Source organism: Pygocentrus nattereri, chromosome 7 (genome assembly GCF_015220715.1).
Source record: "Pygocentrus nattereri isolate fPygNat1 chromosome 7, fPygNat1.pri, whole genome shotgun sequence".
In the NCBI taxonomy this organism is placed as follows: Eukaryota; Metazoa; Chordata; class Actinopteri; order Characiformes; family Serrasalmidae; genus Pygocentrus; species Pygocentrus nattereri.
This window is the reverse complement of record NC_051217.1, coordinates 34886166-34906226: the sequence shown is the minus strand read 5'-3', so window position 1 is coordinate 34906226 and position 20061 is coordinate 34886166. Positions and strand designations below refer to the sequence as shown.

The 20061-nt window shown below is 40.1% G+C and overlaps 1 protein-coding gene across 1 annotated transcript in view; it reads right to left on the bottom strand.

Annotated features, from left to right (window-relative positions):
- ppp1r37 (protein phosphatase 1, regulatory subunit 37) overlaps positions 1 to 20061 on the bottom strand; it is a 93788-nt gene that overhangs the window by 15710 nt on the left and 58017 nt on the right. The window contains exons 3-6 of the mRNA XM_017701962.2: positions 11703 to 11748; positions 9895 to 9995; positions 2262 to 2381; positions 172 to 322 (exon numbers count right to left, since the gene is read on the bottom strand). Of these exons, the coding sequence (XP_017557451.1) occupies positions 172 to 322; positions 2262 to 2381; positions 9895 to 9995; positions 11703 to 11748 (418 nt within the window). The remainder of the gene's footprint in view (positions 1 to 171; positions 323 to 2261; positions 2382 to 9894; positions 9996 to 11702; positions 11749 to 20061) is intronic.

Below are 20061 nucleotides of genomic sequence, written 5' to 3'. Positions count from 1 at the left end.
CTAAACAGGTACAAAACGCCCAGAAAATCTGCAAGGATTTATGACCAAAAAGACAAGAGTCCTCATTTAGAGTTTAACAAATGCAAATGTAAAACTTGAAGACAAAAAAAGGGCAAAAACAAATGGTATTTCATTCATTCTTCCTTCAATGTTCCTCTCCTTCTTTCTCACCCAGCAGCATCAGTGGGCGTCCTGAGAGGCCGGCGTTCTCCAGGTGCAGCACTGCCAGACTGCCGCTGATGCGCAAAGCTCTGGCCACAAAGGGAGCCGAATGGTCCAGCAGAGGGGTGTTCCGCGCGTCCAAGTACTGCAGGGAACTCGTCTGGATACACGGACACATCAAAATCAAAATGTAATCCAGGGACAGAAATTTTGGCAAATTCTTTTCAGCGATAATTGACAGGCTTGATTAATCAAGCCTAAAATTACGGACACGATCCATCAAAATACTGATTATTAAACTGAGAGCTCCTAATCGGAAATCTGTTCACAATCTTAGTAAAACACTTGATGTATGAACACTGTATCAAAAACTGTTTCTGTAGTCATGCTATAAGCCATTTATAAATAACCTCTGTTCTGATTGGCTGCCCTGTACTGCGCCTTATTCAAAAAGCAGTCACTTCCTTCAACTTTACTGTGAACAGGCAGGGCAAAACTGCTGTAGGCTTAATGTAAATGTGCTGAATTTGGTCATACTACAAAAGCAATTCATTCAAAAACTATTATTATTATTATTTTTTTTGCTGCTTAGTTGTGTGAAAGTTACTTTGCACTAGGGCTGGGCGATAAAACAATAATGATAACTATCACAATATAACTTTCCTCAGTAGAAATATAAGAAATGGCGATAAATGTTCAATATAATGGAGCAGTGTCACACTTCCATGTTCTTGCGACAGCCATGGTGACACTTTCTACCGCAAGGAAAGCGACACTACTTTGTTGTCGCCACGAGAGGGGTCAAGGGTGTGTCAAGGAGTGAAATGAGTCGCCAAATATACTTTAGCACAGTCTGAAACGTGGAATTATATATTCCCTGTTTGAGTGGAGCAACCGGCGATCTGTTCTCCTGTGACCGAGTGCGAGTGACGAGATCAGTGGTGTAACTGTACTGTCCTATAGTGAACTCACCTCTTTCCGTACATCCTAACAAGCTATTAGCAGAGTTAAATCACATCTTGTCCTCTTAACTACAGCACCCAGTCACATTTTAATATTAGTGCATTCACAAGAAACGAAAGTGAAAGATAAACAACAGCCTTTATTTAAACGAATGTAAACTGAGGACGCTGTATGTGTGGTACTGGAGAGCAGGAGAACCCTAGCTTCCCAGGCTAGCTGTTTTTAGCAGCTGGCTAACTTGAAGCAGCACTCCATCAGTCGTACAACACGGCAAACTAATGATACTGTAGATCAAACACGTCAAAAGCATGGATTCAAGTTAAAACATACCTAAAAGGAGGACTCTGTCTGTCTGGTGACGCGTTGCGGTTCACCTCTTATAATACTACGATAGAGAAACCCAGTCGTCTGCTAGCTGGTGTCTGAATACTGTGATGTACTCTAATATGAACGTGGTAGGAGTGATGGCAGTAAGGCGGTGTGATCCATCACTGACCTACCAAACAAGCAAATGTTGTCTGTTTGTATTAAGCTCACGTTGTTGAGAAACTAAACAGTTTAGTTCGTAACCAGACAGCCGAGCGCTCGTCACCAGACGATAATCTTCCAAAATAATAAATTTTCTTTCTTAAATTATGAATGCTAAAAAACTGCGGCCGTGCTTTTCCAGCTGGTAAAAACAGCAAAATCAGAAACTTTCTCTCACTGCCCCATGACAGATGTTCCAATGTTTGGTGAGTATTTGTCATGTTCTGACCATAAAGGATAGTTTAAAACAGCCCTACTTTGCACCCAACTAAGCAGCAAAAAATACTCAGAAATTTTAAAAATGTTTAAATACTACATCACAGTCTATAATTTCAAATTGGCCCTTGGATATCGGCCCTTTAATGCAGCAAAGTATTAAAAGGCGTTCCTTTACGTAACACTCCAGGTTCGGTTTAAGTTAAGCTGACAACTATAACATGCTCATGATTACACAACCATAAATTAAAAACTAAAAAGTTGACGTGATCTATAGAATATAGATCTTTCATCCTATATATTGAAAAAAATTGAGAAAAAAACAAAAAAAAAAACAAGACAAAATCAGACAAACAAACAAAGCTACCAAAAGAAAACACTGACAGTCTCACCTTCCTCATCATGTGGGCGGCAGCCTGCCAGCCACGGGTGCCAATGTGCTTGTTGAAGGAGATGTTGAGGTGAGTGGCAGATTCATAGTACTCAATCATATCAAACAGTGCTGAGGCTCCCTGTGGCAGAAAGGAGTGAAAGAACAGCGAACGACAGAGCTGTGAGTTGTTGCCAGTGTTTTCTGTGACCTTACTGTTACCAGGGAAGATGTTTAAGATGTTAACATCATGTTGAAATGAACAGCTCAACCGAATACGCTAACACAGCTAACAATAAATAAAAGCTGCGTCACTGGTGTAAGCAGAAACAAGTTATTGTGCTGGCCTGTGATAAAGTGGCAAACCCAACATTCTGATGCTAATGCTGGGTCCACAAAACACAACCAACACCACAGTATTCTTAAGCAAAAGAGCATGAGAGGGAGTGCATTATCACAAAATAACATCACAGCTGTGGTTTGGTCACCGTAGATCATCACAGCCGTGATGTTATTAGCAATAACACATGACCTTGAGTGTTCTATTGCTTTTATACAATAGTTAAATAAATAAAGTACGAAATGAATAAACCGGGCCATGAATGTGCCGTGTTTTAACGTTCGCAGTTCCACCAAATAACAGTTCCTTAACAAGCAGCTCGTTGCTATGTTAGAGTAACGAACTCCGCCCACTCGCTGCACAGCTGGCAGTTTGTTCTCCAGCTCCTTACACTGAATTCCCAAACTGTCATCACCAGACAGCAGCGTTTCAGTCGGCAGCTGTGACAGAAGAACAGCTAATCAACCTGGAATCAGCCAGAAATGAACCCAATACCATTCACCAGATCTTCAGAGTCTGACCAAATCAGACTGAGCCACAAAACTGACACAATATCAAGTTTAGCTCAGTTTTGTCAATTTTTGCCAGATCAATATTAATGTTGTTTTGTTCCAGCCAGTCTGTAAAGCATCTCCTGGGGAACAACTTTCATTATATATTGTATGATATTTATTTGGTATTTGTTTTCTTTATGTAATTTAAAATCATATATTTCATAGTCATGTATAGATTAGTGCATGTAAAATTGAAGAAAATCATGTTTTGTCCTTCAAGATTTGTAGACCAGTGATAAATCTAGGTATACCCAGTCTTGTGGCTATGCGCCTCGTTTGCATAAAACAAAGTGGTGTCTATTCACTTTCATTCACTCTTAGGGACATTTCTGACCAAAGCACTCCTTAACAAACAATACACATCACCTGAAACCACAGGTGTATCATTATTTCAACAGGTCCAGTTCACCTTCTCCCTCTAATCACAAGCTTTAACAGCCAGCCCTTTATCATGGGAACAGTTTTCATCTCAGACTGCACGGAGGCGGAGCTGCCCCAGCAAAACACCAGGGGCACGCTGCGGAGGCCTGTGTTACCATGACGATGATCTGTCACACCTGCAGGGAGCTCCTACAAAGGCAGAGCTGGGACATGCTCTGTTCACCTGCTCTCTCCTATCTTCTACATCCTGACGTGCCTAAATGCTCTGTACTTCTGCACATCTACACAGATTTGAATGCTTAAAACCTTTGAAATGCTACACAACTAAAACAATCAAACACAGGTTCTCCAGGAAAAAGGAAAAGAAACAGCTTATCTATTTCGGTTTTCTGTGCCTACCCATCTTCTAGCCCAAAAACAGCTGACTACAGCCACAGACTCATCATGACTGTAATAAATAATAAATCATGGCTATTATCCGTTCTTTCAAGGCTGAAGGTTTTTTAGCATTTTGGCCATTTTAGTTCGGCTTTTGATGGCTTGTATCTCAATTAGAGGTTACCTGACCCGAGCCTGACACAACACGACAGAATAAGAGCTTTGGGTTGAATGACAGTTTTTTGTGAAGCACATTTTATATTTGATAATCATGCATCCTCATTCTTACTCGCAATAAAAACAGTTGAGTCACATTATTATGACCACTAGCTAATATCCAGAGTAACTGCTGTGTGCAGCACAGAGAACAGCCAGATGGGTTGGGAGTGACTCGATACGGTCCTGGTAGGTTGTCACAGGTATCTGGAGCCAGGCTGACCTCAGTGCATCCCACAGCCGCTGGAGGGGGTGTCGGAGGAGGATCCATAGAGCGAACTTGACGTCTGAGGTCAGCATGTATGGGTGTTCATGATCTGCAAGGATGAATTCATACCCAAACGCCTGGGTATGAGCACCTCCCACATGGATGAGTGGACCCGGAGAAAGCCACATTCCCCAGACCACCAGCTTTTGGATATGAAGTGGTCATAATAATGTGACTCAACTGTGTATAAGGACTGTTTCAGTCTGGACTGCTTTTTGAATGAGGCACAATACAGAACAGCCAATCAGATAACAGAGGTCATTTACATGCATCAGTGTTAAAGGTGCAGAAACAAAACTGAGGAAAAGACAAAGGCAAATGGTCATGTAGAAATGAATTATGATTGGTTTTGGAACATAAATCCAAATGCAGGGAGAAAAAATGTGACTAAAATTTACATTTAAATGCATTTTTTCTAACCATATTTGCTGCGGTTCAACACTACTAATACAGCTACTTGTGTAATTTAAGCTCATCCCCGGGTTTGTGAAACGTCAAAGCAGACCTTGTTTGTTAAGTTCGCTTGAAGTGTGTTAGACAACTGCAATCATTTTAAAATTACTGCATTTTTCTAAATTACTGCACAAATGGTAACATCAACAAAGTCGCTCACGCTGGTTTGACGTGAGCTGTACCAGCTGTTCTTAACTAAACCATGAGATTGCGGTTTAAGTTTGTTTTTTAGCAGGTTAGTTGGGCTTCTTGTGGCAAGCGCAATGAGTCAATAGGTTAATTTCCATGTCATCCAAAGGCATAATCAATGGTGGATGTACCTGAGTTAAAGTAGAGATGCCCAAGGTAAAATATTACTCCAGTAAAAGTAGAAGTTCCTCCATTTAGACCTCCACTTGAATAAAAGTACAAAAGTATTTGCCTTTAAATGTACTTAAGTATTGAAAGTAAAAGTACTAAAAGACTAATTATGACTAATATCCTGTTATCATTTTTGTAAAAAGACTCACTTCATTTACTCATTTTAGGTTACCAGTGTCTCTCTTGGTAAACCAGTCTTTTAATAGAACGTCATTAATTAGTGATGCTGACGTTTTTTAAAATGATCATAAGCACAAAACACTGAAGGCAAACAGTTTCCATCAGGGAGAGCCGAGTGGCTCTGAAATCACTTTTTACAAACAAGCAAAGTTGTGGTTTATTTACAAAAGTTAGGTTAGTTCATCATTTATGTTGAATAGACACTCCCAATATTTTACATTGCTGGTGTTCTTGCTTTGCGCTTCTTTCTTTTTGACATGTTATGTTTTTATGCACACAAACCAAAAGGAGTGACAGATTTCTCAAAATGTAGTGGGGTAAAAAGTACGATATCTGACTTTGAAATGCAGTGGAGTGAAAGTCGCCCACAACAGAAATACTTCTGTAAAGTACAGATACATGAAAACACCACTTTAGGACGGTAATGAATTACATTTACTTCATTACTGTCCACCACTGGGCATACTGAATACACTTAAAGAAGAGGTAGGCTGGCCAGGTCAAAGTTTGTCCTTGCACAGGTGCTCCTATGTCAAAATTTCCCCAAAACCCTTTGCTCACACTGTAGAACCTTGGACTGTATTTATATCAGCACATCCAGTGCAGTTCACACCACTTCTCCTGACGCAAAGCAGGGCCCTGAAACACAAGCCCTTCACACACATCTGCCCTCAGAGAACAAGACACTAGAGAACAGAGTGGTGCTCTTTACGGTACATGGACCAACAGCCCACACAGACAAGCTCTCTCATTCTCTCTGTAAGGTTCTCTCACAGAGTTCTCTTCTCACTTCTGTCTCTCTCTCATGCACACCGATTAGGCATAACATTATGACCACCTCCTTGTTTCTACACTCATTGTCCATTTTATCAGCTCCACTTACTATAGAGGTGCACTTTGTAGTTCTACAGTTACAGACTGTAGTCCATCTGTTTCTCTGATACTTTGTTAGCCCCCTTTTACCCTGTTCTTCAGTGGTCAGGACCCCCATGGACCCTCACAGAGCAGGTACTATTTGGGTGATGGATCATTCTCAGCACTGCAGTAACGCTGATGAGGTGGTGGTGTGTTAGTATGTGTTGTGCTGGTCTGAGTGGATCAGACACAGCAGTGCTGCTTAAACCATTTGAATGTTTTTCCTTCTTACTTTGCCACAAACAGAAAATGGACACTGAAGATCACATTTGACCGACAGCTGATTTGATCAGACTGTGAAGAGGAGACTACACTAAATTCCCAAACTGTCACCACTGAGCAGCTTTTCAGTCGGCAGCTGTGACAGAAGAACAGCTGAACAACCTGGAATCCAATACCATTCACCAAACAAAATGGGCTGTAAGATGCTTTACAGACTGGCTGGAACAAAACAACATTAAGACTGATCCAGCAAAAATTGACATAGCTGAGCTAAACTTGATATTGTGTCAGTTTTATGGCTCAACCCGTACTTCAAAAGACGAGGCTTACAGCAGACTGTGCTGCGAGTGGGTGGAGCTCGTTACTCTGGCGTAGCAACAAGCTGCCTGTTAAGGAACTATAATTTGGTGGAAGGAACTACTGACACTAAAACGTATTCAATACCAGTTTCACGGCGCTGTTTATTTATTTGTCGTTTAACAACAGCGTCTCAGCGGAGTGACACAGTGAAAAAGACGTGATGCTGTGGTGAAATAACAGCACAGTTAGAACACTTCTCAACCAATCAGAACTAACTGTTGTATAAAACAAGGCCACACTGAAGCAGAAGTCAGTAGTAATAATATTTGAACATTCATTTAAATTGCTAAGCTGAGGTCAAACGACTGAGGGAAGTTAATTACTTTTCACCAACTCAGCTCAGCTCTGTGCAAGAACTCCTGAGGGTGGAATTAACAGAAAAAAAGATGCTTTTCAGTAAATATGCGTGGGTGAGCTGAAAGCTTTGCTCTTTTAAGCCTGCAGGTTTTGTCAGATCTTATGCCTTCGCTGACAACCATGACTAATATCTTGAGTAACAGCAGTGTGGGGCTAATCAGTTCCTGTATCAAAGGACACAACAACTCTACAAATAATATGATGTGAACACACAGCTAATTGTCTTCAGCACACAAAACTAAGACCGTGAAAGGAACTTAATGTGACCACTGCAATTAACGTTGAAGAGAGAGCAAGTGAAATCAGCAGATCCCTCAGTGTGAATCAGGATCAGTAACGAACAGGAAGGTAAATCTCTGACCTGTGAAGATTCAAGTCAATTACAATTCTTGGAGAAATTAATGAATCCATCATAAGTCCTTTTTGATTGTATTGATATGACTTAAGCCCATATAAAAATACATTGAACACACAAAAATATTTAATAATTATATTTAGTAATTCATCATTTTCTCGGTGTCAGACAAAAAAACCCAGTAAAGAGAATTGCACAAAAGGCTCCAACACTAAAAAGAATAAAATGTCTCTGTATTTACTCTTTGCTTTTGAGCACCTACTGCCACTTCAACCTCTTCCATCCGATCAATCTTAAAGCCACCCAGTTACGGCTGTATCCTCCAAACAAAAGCTCTTGCTGACACTGTGTTCCCTTTCAAAGAGACAGACATTCACACAAGCAACTACCCAAACATGCTGAATGTTTTTCTCATGTAAAAGGAGATATTTCTGAAGATTAGATATAAGCTAATCCCCTTGCATAAAGAAGAGGAAAGTCAGAGGAAAAGTGACCAGGAGTTTCCAAAACTGAAGCAAAAATAAATAAATAAATAAAAAGTACATTTATTAAAAAAAAAAAAAAAAATCTGATTCCTAACAAAGCAAGACCTGGGCCGTACTTATAAACCACTGAATTTTATACTAAAAACTGTCAAGAAGCCACTGCTGATTAAATGAAATTTAATCATCTGGGGCAGAAACTTCCTGTCTTTTGGCCCAAATCCGATCTTTTTCTTCATACATGTCGCACGTGTCATTTGTGTGGCAGTGTGAACAGCAAAAAACACACAGAATCTGACATTTACAATTCCGATTTGAGATTCCATAGATTTCATATGTAGTACTGAAAGTCGATCCGTATCCGACCTTCGGCAATGCGACAAAGTCTGAATAGCCAGATCAGAATTCATGCAATTTTTACGTCAATCCATCTCAACATGAGTCATAGTTTTGTGCTGCTGAGACTCATAACCATATAGGCTGATGTTTCCGTGCCAAAAAAATGCGATGCTGGTGAAGACGAAACTGAAAGCTTCGGGAGCGTCTGGCGTTCACTGACCGTCATGATTGTTTACCTCTGGATGAACCACGTGAAGCTCTGTTCTTTGCACATGCGAGTCGGTTTAGGTTAGTCGGAGCTGATTTGTTCAGACTGATGTCGCGTGCAGGTCACATTTAAAAGATTTTTACTTGCTGTGTAAACACAGCCTTTGTCTTAACTTAAGATCTGACAGGTCAAGGTAAGATTTTTCACAAATTTTAATTACAGAAGCAAATCTGATCTTAATTTAAGAATCTTATCTTACAGCATCTTTTATTATCTCAAATGAGTAAATCTTAACTTTCTCTAATGAAGTCGACAATCAACTGTTGTGTCTGTTACCCATCAACCAACCCTGCGTGCACAGCTGACACAAACACGTAATCTGACACTGATGTTTATCAGTTCATTGCCACTCCACAGTTTCAGTCTCCATTTCCCAAATGCTTTAGCTGAGCGTGCTAACGTTATTCCTCCTAATAAACAGGCACACGTTCAGCTCTGCCTCCTCATTATTCACCACCATCACTGCCATTGGTAGTGATGGTGCCACAAGGTAATAAGAGGGTAGGTGGAGATAGAGTCTGCAGCGTCTGGGGATTTTAAACGCTGTTAGAAAAAACCTCACAAGACAAAACAATATTTTCAATGTAGATAAATGTAACATTATTAAGCTACTTATAGTGAATTGTGCTGCCTCTCACTGCTTAAAACAATAGAAACAGAAGACGCTCTAGGGTTTATCTCAGAGTTAAGAAAATATTTAAGATATTTTGGCAAATTAGGGTGTTTTTCTAATACTGTTTCCTGATCTGGAAATAAGATTATAGACTTCAAGAGGTTTCTGTCTTAAATTCAGTCTTAACTGAAGTTGCCATGACAAGGAGATATGATATGGGACTTATGAATTTAAGACTAAAGATCTTTGGAAATTATGTATGCATCCAAAGCAATGAAAGACTCTGCAACCCTCAGAGTTCTTCTTCTCTCCTTCTTTCTAGCACAGTTGAATAAAAGCGGTTTTGGGGATGAACAATAATGGTCACAACACCCTCTGGAAAACGTGATTGAGAAGAAATTTAAGGAGATCAAGACGTACTCTCCAAACAAAGAAGCTGCTGGTGTCCTCAGAACAATAGACTGACCACACAAGACCCCAGACATCAACTCTGGGATTACGTAGATTATTTTTCACACCCATTAGCAGTGATCATCTGCACATCAGTAATGGCTACTAAACATTATCGAAGTAAGGAAAGATAAGCTTCAAAGTGAGATAGAGGCAGAACTCACATCCTCATCCAGGTTGGTCTGTTCCAGGTCCACTACTTTAAACTGCACTCTCTTAAAGATCTCCTCCAGGGACTCACATGCTTTATAGTCCAACTTCTCACCTAAAGAGCGAGAGCGAGCGAGAGAGAGAGCGAGAGAGAGGAAAAACCCCGAGTCATGGGAATGGGAAGATTATTAAGTCAAATACTTATGCAAATAGAACATATGGACTATGTTTGATGTGCTATGTAAACCAAAGGTGTCTATACTTATCCACAAAGGGCCAGAGTGGCTGTAGCTTTTCATTCAAACAAAGCAGGAGATCACCTGATTGGCAGTTTGAAGACTTGAACCAACTGATTAAACATGGGGAATCAGGTATGATCCAGCCTGTTTTGAGGGAAAACCTGCAGTTGCACTAGGCCTTTGTGGACAAGATTGGATGTTCCTAATGTAGGCCTAATCCCATATCTCCTTTTCACCCCCTTGCTTTCAAGTGTCAAAACAGAGGGCAAGGGGCTGAGTGGTAGGGGCGAGGAGTCAAATAGGTCTGGGCCGTAAACACTGCTGCATTCAATCCTCAGTCCATTCAATCCTTATATGGAAACTAAGCTACAAAAATAGTCCGATTTTAATTAGTTGTTTCTGTGACGTCATGAAAACCACCACAATTGCTTATATCCACCGATTCAGCCTACAGCAATTTGGCACCAACCCTTCAGGCTGAAGTTACACTGAGTCACATTATTATGACCACCAGCTAATATCAATATTAACTGCTGTGTGCAGCACAGAGAGCAGCCAGACGGGCTGGGAGTGATTCAATAAGATCTGGGTCGGTTGTCACAGGTATCTGGAGCCAGACTGCAGAGCATCCCACAGCTGCTGGAGGGGGCGTCGGGGGAGTATCCATACAGCAAACACGGCAATCTAAGTGATCCCACAAATGCTCAATTGGGTTAAAGTCTGGGGAATTAGGGGGCCGGGGTAGTGCTTGGGTAGTACCAACATCGGACATTTCTAGCCCTGTGACGTGTCGCATTGTCTTGCTGGAAGAGCCCATCCACCCCAGGGAAGACATTCAGCATGTATGGGTGTTCGTAATCTGCAAGGATGGATTCATACCCAAATCGGTTGAGTGTGCCTTCCACGCGAGTGGTCCCAGAGACAGCCACAAAAACAGACCCCAGACCATAACACTGCCACCACCAGCTTGCGGACATGAAGTGGTCATAATAATGTGACTCAACTGTGTATAAGGACTGTATCAGTCTGGACTCCTTTTTGAATGAGGCTCAATACAGAACAGCCAATCAGATAACAGAATAACAGAGGTCATTTACATGCATCAGTCTTAAAGGTACAGTAACAAAAACAGCCTGTTTGAGGGATAAAGAGAGGTTGGAAAATGGATATGTAAAAATGAATGTCTATTTTTGGAACATAAATCCACACAAATGCAAGAAGGAAAATAAAATGCAAGTAAAATGTTGGACTTTAAAGGTGCATTTTTCCTAACCCTAACGCTGCGGCTCATCACTACTACTACAGCTATTTGTGCCACTTAAGGACAAACACTAAAACTCAATGACAAAAACACACAAAGCTGTCAGGAGAGGAGAAATGATGGGATTATATGGGGTGGAGTGGTGTTACAATACACAACACATAAGCCTATTATACTTAATAATGCAGGCTTTACATAGAAACACAAGCCTCAGGGTGAAACAAATCAGGCTCAACCACTTAAAGTTACCACAGTGGCACCTTAAGCTTGTGTGTGTGTGTGTGTGTGTGTGTGTGTGTGTGTGTATAAAATGACGCCTTACCTTTAAGATCCAAGCACTCATTTCGCTGAGTCAGTTCTGTCAAGTCCTACAGTGAATAAAAATAAATAGCCAGTCAATTTGCGGCTCTATGGACATAAAGTTGCACATTACACTGATTTGTGTAAAGAATTATGTTCATATTTTTTCTGAAAAGTGAAAAATTGTATATTTGTTCTGTAGCTGCTTGAATACTCTTCTGCTGCATTTTAGGGATGGAAATAATTTAACCAGACAGCACATAACCAAAAAGGTGACCAATCAAATTATCAATTATATAGGCTAGAGACAACCCTCCTTGTCAGGATTCAGGCCACCACCTCACTTTCAGGGGAATTCCTCCAGTTCAAATTTGTTATGTGATTTAAATATTAAGATGGAAACAAAGTCATTCAGACTGGTTTTACAAGAAATGATCTGTTCTAGAGAAACAGAATTGTTCACAGTGGTGGTGATAGGAACCAGATGGCCACCTCTAAAAGCTCCCTCACAGAACGTTATTACATTAAATGGGAATGAATTCACTGCCTGATGTCTGAGACACTGTTTAATGTCTGTTTTGAGAGAAGGTTTTGGCCTGAAACGAAATTTCTAAATCCATTCAACGTGGAGAGGTATGGGCAAGCAAAGTACCTAAACTATTTCAGACTTGCCAATATTTTAGTATGTTCAATATCATACATAAACTTAGAAGATGTGTAGCTTCATTGATGGTTTTGAAGAGCGAATAAAATGGTTTTATTTGTGTTGTGGAGCTGGCAACCTCTGGTTCCTATCAACACCTCTGTGAAGAAATGCGAGTTATTACGTTTCTCTAGAATGAAGCATTTCAGATTAAACCGCTCTGAATGCCTTATATCTCAACCACTGAATTATGCAGACATGTTGAAAAAACTGGCAGAATTTCCCTTGAATAGTGCTTAATAGTACCACAAATACCCATCATCAACCATCTCCAATATAATCAAAGCAAAAATACAAAACAATTTTTAAAAAGTGGTTGGTGCATGTTTATGATTAAATGAGAAAACTGACTGAAAGTTACCAGGAGAGCCGTTTAAAACAGAATATAAAAGGCCTACAGGCAACAGAATAGCTTTATCAACACATTAGGAGCATACAGTTTGCCAATATTCAATAATGAATGTGTAGAAGTACACACTACCTGAGCATCTGGATGCTGCATCTCAAGATCATAATAAACGTGTTTTTCCAAACACATTGATTGAACTTGATTGTTTATTTGTTCTTTAATGGTTAATCGGTTTGTCGCTTTGCTTGCAGTGCAGAACCTGTACAATAATCCAATTATTTTCTATTTTTTAGTTTTCCAAGTTTATCCTGAAGTAATACACAGCTTAGGGTGGGCTAACACCTGTTGGAAGTGGGCATGTCTTTGAGTGTGTACGGTCACTGTCACAATAAAACCTTACATTCCTAAAAAGTATCAGGAAATTAAAAAACTGCTAACTCTTGATGCAAGAGCCATTTTGGACTATTTGTACTGGCCTGTGTGCCACGAAATTGACACGACTGGCATTTTCAAATGAGTTTCAACTAAAAAAACAAAAAGAAGAAAAACAAAAGAAAAAAAAGTTTTTGGTGTTTGAAGTTTTGTTCTAGGGGCAGCACGGTGGTGTGGTGGGTAGCGCTGTCACCTCACAGCAAGGAGGGCCTGGGTTCGATTCCCCTGCCGGGTGACCGGGGTCCTCTCTGTGTGGAGTTTGCATGTTCTCCCCGTGTCTGCGTGGGTTTCCTCCGGGTTCTCTGGTTTCCTCCCCCAGTCCAAAGACATGCAGTCAGGCCAATTGGACATGCTAAATTGCCCATAGGTGTGAGTGTGTGAGTGACTGTCTGTGTCTGTCTGTCTGCCCTGCGATGGACTGGCGACCTGTCCAGGGTGTATCCTGCCTTTCGCCCGAAGACTGCTGGGATAGGCTCCAGCACCCCCCCGCGACCCTGACGGAGAAGCGGCTTAGAAGATGGATGGATGGAAGTTTTGTTCTAACACAAACAATAGGAGCACACAGTGGGTGCATGGGTAATTGTGTGGAACGTGTCTACATGCTTCAACATGCACGATGTGAGAACGCGAAAATGTCTTCTGGACAGCATGCCGGGGCTTTGAGTGTGTGTTTGTGTATATAAGTGTGAATGTGTGTGTTCAGGTGGCAGAGCTCAGAGCTCAATCAGGCACCGACACGCCTCGACACACAAGGGAGAGTGGAGGCAGGCGGGCAAGTCTTCCTGCTAACCCCAGAGTGGCTATTACAGCTGCACAATATATCAGATGATAATTATTTTCACAGCCTGCTCGTCTTAAAAAGCTCTAATTATACCACAGTACATCAACGCAGCACGTCAACCAAGCCTACTGATAACTGCACCCCTCAGCAACCCAAAGATTACAGAAACTTATGGTGAGCATGTGCATCAATTAGATTTTGCTAAGAAACATCCGGAGAGCATTTCCATGAATTCAAGTATTCAAGCACTTTGTGAAAGGTGCAATTATTTCTGTAGCTTCTGGCTTCAACAATGTTTTATTCATATTATGTTTTATTCATATACTGCTTGCTTAGGCAGAAGGTTTTGAATACTTGGTCACGTTCATCAAAGTATCTAAGCAGAAAGAAACAAATGAAATATTTGAGGTGGAATACACAGCCAGAAATGGTCCAAGTTGGCTTATGGATGAAACTGAATAGGCCAGTGGCAGTAACAGATTGCAAGAACAGGCAGAGTGTGTTTGGAGTAAATGTCTCAGTCACCAGATTTTAGAAAAAAAAATTACCCACTTACCATCTCAGATCTGCTTAGAACTAGGGCTGCGACAAATGGCTAATTTGATAGTCGTCTAATCTATCGATTGTTTTAACGAATAATCAATTATTCTGATTGAGTCATTAAATTACCAAATAACTTATGTAGCTATTTAGCTTTTAAATTTACTTTGAGGGTGTTTTATGCATTTGCTAACTAAAAATGAAGAAACCAACTAACAATGAACTAAACCAGTTTTCCTTTGATCAAGCAAATAAAAACAATCTAAATTTAATTTTTAAGTTTGAACAGTGAATTCTGTGCTTTGTGTCCTGTGTAGACAGGCAGCACCTAATCTAGTCTACATTTACTACATATACTACCATTAAAACCTATTTCTCTTTTTATACTGCTTTCGTTATTGTTTGCTGGTGTGGTCCAGAGGAGGATGGGTTCCCCTTTTTGATTCTTGGTTCCTCTCAAGGTTTCTTCCTCTTGCTTTTGGGGAGTTTTTCCTTGCCACTGTCGCCATTGCCGACGCTCATGGGGGCTCGGACCCACATTTTTCTGTAAAGCTGTTAAACACCTGTTGTAAAAAGTGCTATATTAATAAACTTTGACTTGACTCGTTGCAACTAAACGCTACAAGTCAGCCTCTCTCTGTGCTCTTGTCTCAGCGTCTCACTCTCCTCTGAAACCAGATATTCTCTGATGATGCGGAGAATATCCAGCTCTGATGGTGTGGAGGGGAAAGTGGCAAACGTTTGTGGCAAACTTGCAGCTGTCACTCACTGCAGAACCATGAATCCAAAGGGGTGGAGCCAGGTGTCATCCAACTCCGCCCTTCTTTTCATTGGTTTAAAATCACCTTGTCACGTGTTTATCTGTAGGAAATCCGCAGGTGTTACTGGTGATGGTTTTTTTTCCTTGATGTTGCTCCGTCCTGAATGCTTTTATAATCGCTCATGATTAACGACGTTCAGACTCATTTGTCACAACTCAAAGAGCTTTTTTCACATTCCGGTACAAAGTCCCTTCTACATCTCAGGTGTACTTATGATAGACGAGTTCTAGTTGAAAACGCTGAACGTTTTTAAACACTAGAATGCAACTATAACGTCAAAAGATGTTTTATCAAGAAAATCCTGGAATCCCATAATAAAAGAAATCTTGATGACTTTTTTTTTTAACATTTAAGAGGATTTGGTATAACTGCCATGCATTTCCATAAGTCTAATAAAAATGGCTCACACACATGGCCCAATGCACCTAAAAAATCATATTAAAATATGTTATATACCGCGATAAGCCACTTTATTAGCTCATTCTACCGTGTTTCCACACTCATTGTCCATTTCATCAGCTCCATTCTGGTTCAGTCCAATTAAAACATGACTTGGGAGGAGTTGGATCAGACCCAGACGTACCGCCTGGACTTTTGGTTCTGCAGCAGCGACAATCTCCAAACTTGTTCTCTAACAGATAAATATACTTTTTTCTGCAAACGATTTTCTGTAAACATTTCATTTCCACAGTATCATCATCGTCCAGTTGCCCTGTGTGTTCTACCTTCTGAAACCGCAAATGGTTGCAAATATTCGTGGAAAACAAAAAAAAAAAAAAACTGTTCATAAAACGCCGTTCGCTGAATTTGAACGCACCAGTGGCCTCAACGTTAGGACCACGACGCAGCGTTTAAAACGTGAGCGTTATTTGGAAAGTAAACAGGGTTGCTGTGAATAATAGTTCCTTGCTTCTCTGTTGAAACTACACTAATGATTCAAGAGAACCTGCATTTCGAAATAGATGCTCCCAACACTTCTGAGAATTTTGTTCTTGAGGCTGCCCAACGTGCTTTAGTTAAGTCTGCAGTGAGCGGTAACGTCAAAGCATTCTAGTCAGCACGAGAAACACACGTCGATTATAATGTCACAAACTAATCGACTATTAACTTAAATGGCAACTAATTTTCGATTTTAGCTGACCAAGTCAAATAACCGTTGCACCCCTACTTAGTACCTTAAAAATAATGCCACTGTGGCAAATGGGCAGTGTGCAAAATGTTAAGCTTGGATCTCAATCAGTTTCTAACACACAGGCTTTAAAAAGCATGTATGAGATTAATTTGGGATTAAAAGGTCCATCTCATTTTTTTTTCATTTTTGTTTATTTTTCCCTCTTGTCCACTTAATATCACTTGTGAGGGCTCACCTACCAAAACTTCGTCTTTATAAATGTCTTAATTAATTTCTAAATAACTATTTTCAAACAGAAGCTCTGTACTGTGTTTCATTCAAAAAGCAGTCCAGGCTGAAATTTATAACTTTAGCAGGAATGGGTGGAGCTAAACTGCTGAAGTCAGAATGGGTGGATATATGTTAATGATTAAGTTTTTCATGACATGACAAACAAATTCAAAAGGAGCCATTTGTTGTAGCTTAGTTTGCACATGTGGACACATGGTATGGACTGGTGAGTGATTTGCTTTGATGATGTGAAAACATACTTCATACTACTTAACCTTCATTAATTAAATTCCATTTTGTAAAATACAGGCCCTTTAAAACAAACGGTATAGAGCAGGGGTGTTTAATTAAAATTCAATAAGGTCCAGTTAGAGAAAATCTCCTCAAGCAAAGGTCCAGAACTTCATGTCTAACTTGCATTATGATTCAGAGGCATATACTGTTTACTGAAGTAGCCTAGCAGGTATATCAACATCTTATACGGTCAACAACTGCATGTTAAATCACATAAAGTACAGTTCAGTGATATTTCAGCAACATTTATTATCCATTTTCTCTTTTTAGAGAACATGTAAAATAACTTCCCTCTGACTCACTTTCTTCTCCGACTGCTGTTTCTTCCTCATTCCTCCTGTGTGTGCGTCACTCACTTGAGTCATCATAATGCACAGATCTGATTGGCTGAGTAGCGTCATGTGTGATATTTACGGCATGTGATCGGTCTGTGAGTCTCCCGGAATGTTAAAGCTACCACAAAGGCTAGAAAAGTTAAGATTAAAATAGGCCCACCCAGTCGAAATTAATTAATTCTCCCTAGTTTATCAGTTACAGGTCCAGGTCTGCATAGGACAGCTTCAGGGTCCAGACTCAGACTGCGGTCTGTCTATTAGTGACCTCTGGTATAGAGGTCAAAACACAAACTATTAAAGCTAGATGCTTAAAATGACCAAGAATTATACCAAAACTGAAGTTAGTGATGCATGCATGTTACTTTACAGGGGTCAGTTGATGGGCCTTTGATGATTTTAGACAGACTTCTAGATGACCAGAGTTCTACACAAGAGTTTTACTGTCTACCAACAGGGGGCACACTGTACAAGACCTTCTTGCCAAAGACAATACTCAGTGTGTGCCAAGGTCACATGACTGACTGCATTCAGAGCCTCTGTCTGACATTCAGCACTGAACTGCAAACAGCGTCTGGCCATGGCTTCCAATTTCACTGAACTCTATACCACCGCTATGACTGATCTGAGGTCAGTTATGCAATTACCTTTAGAGAACAATGCAAGGGTCACGCTATTTATCAGAACTGAAGAAGTCACAAGCATAAAACTACACAACTGGAAAAGAAGTATGAGCTTTCACTTAACAGCTCAAATAATATGAAGCTGAAAACAACACAAACACGTAATACCTTTACTAGGACTGTAGTTGTGGCACATGACCACTGCAAAGTGAGTGGGAGGCTAAACAGGTTAAAAACAGCTCAACGCAAACTGAGTGTCACCAAATATTAAATATCAGCTGCTCAGATTAGGCTTACGCAAGCTTGTTTTATGCTAGTGTTTTTCTTTTTTTTACCAGCAAGGTTTCTGAGGTGCTTGTGTTTTTACACCTGTCTAGCTGTGAGTGATAAGTATTTTGTACACCTGAGTAACAGGCATGTTTTGTACATGTTTCTAGTGACTAGGCTGCAGCAAACGACAATGCCAGGTGACCTCTGCTCTAAAATCTGTTTTTTTTTTTTGCTCTTATTTGAAGAAAAAAAAAAAAAAGAAAAGTTTTTAAAAATCGCAATTTTTCACAAAAAAACTTTCTACAGGGAACAAGCCTAAATAAGTATTTTTTTTCTGCAAATTTTAGGACTATTTCTATAGAGTTTAATATAATGAACAGTTAAAAAAAACTGCCATAATCTTTGCACAGGTCACATTTTATGTTGTATTTTTCCCAACATGTTCCATTCAATGAATGAACAGTACAGTAATTGTGCTTTAAAATGTGCATACCATTTATGGGCAATGTTAAAAAAAATAATTAACATGATATTTTTTATATAGTATATGTAGTTGAAAATTGGGATTATTAATAACACTGCAAACCCCATCTCCCCATTGTCCAGAAAAAAACGTGATCCGCAGCAGCTTTGACTTACCTTTCACTTTTTGTCTCTATGCCATTTTACAATATTAACGGTTTAATTAAAATTTTGAATAAAACTCACATATTAAATAATATGATACCGAGCAGCCCAACATCTTTTGGCAGCTACTTCTGTCATTATAATACATGTTACCGGGACACAATCTGTACAGAAAATACTGCACACTGGCCATAGGTGAGGGTCAGAAGAACTTTCTCTTCAGGTTAGAGTTAAGTTAGCAGCTGTACTCTAACGTTCAGTCATTTCAGCAAATTTTTTTCCTGCAGTGAGTCACTTTCAGGCGACACTGCTTCACGTTTTAATAACAACTATTTAACACCCAAAGAAAATTTGTAGTTTATTTTGGTGAACAGTAAAACAAAACAATACATGTCAATCAATACTTAGATAAACCTAGGTCAATAGTGCTTTCTAACAATAGCCCTGCAGGCTAAATATTAAATTATATCTGAATTTCTAAAATGTGGCATTTTGTTTTTTGGCAGCTTTTTGGTCACATCTGTCATTTCACTTTAAATAGAGCAGCAGTTGCACTCTGACCACTATACTGCCCACTACTAGACTGTTAGAGTTTCCTAGTTAGTTTCCTTCTTAAGAAATTATTGCTCAATTAAACAATAATCTAAATAACAGCAGGATTAATTACAGAGTTAATCGCTAGTCACAGGTCTAACGCACCAACACAACAGGACACTAAAAGTAGCACACATTCCATAACTGGCTGGTTAAAACAAGCCTCCCTGTGTGAGGCTGCAATTCGGGAACATTCTGGACCGATGGAGAGGGCAGATGGCCTGTACCTTCCTGTGTTGAGTCATTTTAGGAGGGAGAGAGAGAGAAATGCTTTGTACTTCTGAGACTTAATATTGCAGGATTATACTGCGGCTCCCCTGGCAGGTGGCCTGTGTGTCTGTCAGCAGAGAGAAAAAATGCGTGTGTGTTTGAGTGATTAAGATACTGAAAGCATGTTTTTGATATGCGTAACTACGTGTGTGAAAATTCAAAGTGTATGTCACCAGGATGTTGAATGTATGCAGTTATGTGACGGAGAAATGAGAGTACTTGAAGAACGTTCGTCTGGATGCTACTGACGCCAAAACATTCAACACACAGCTGCCAACAGAAAGCCAAGATACCCCCCACAGACCTTCAATAAAGACCCAAAGCAGCCCTCGGCGACATCCAG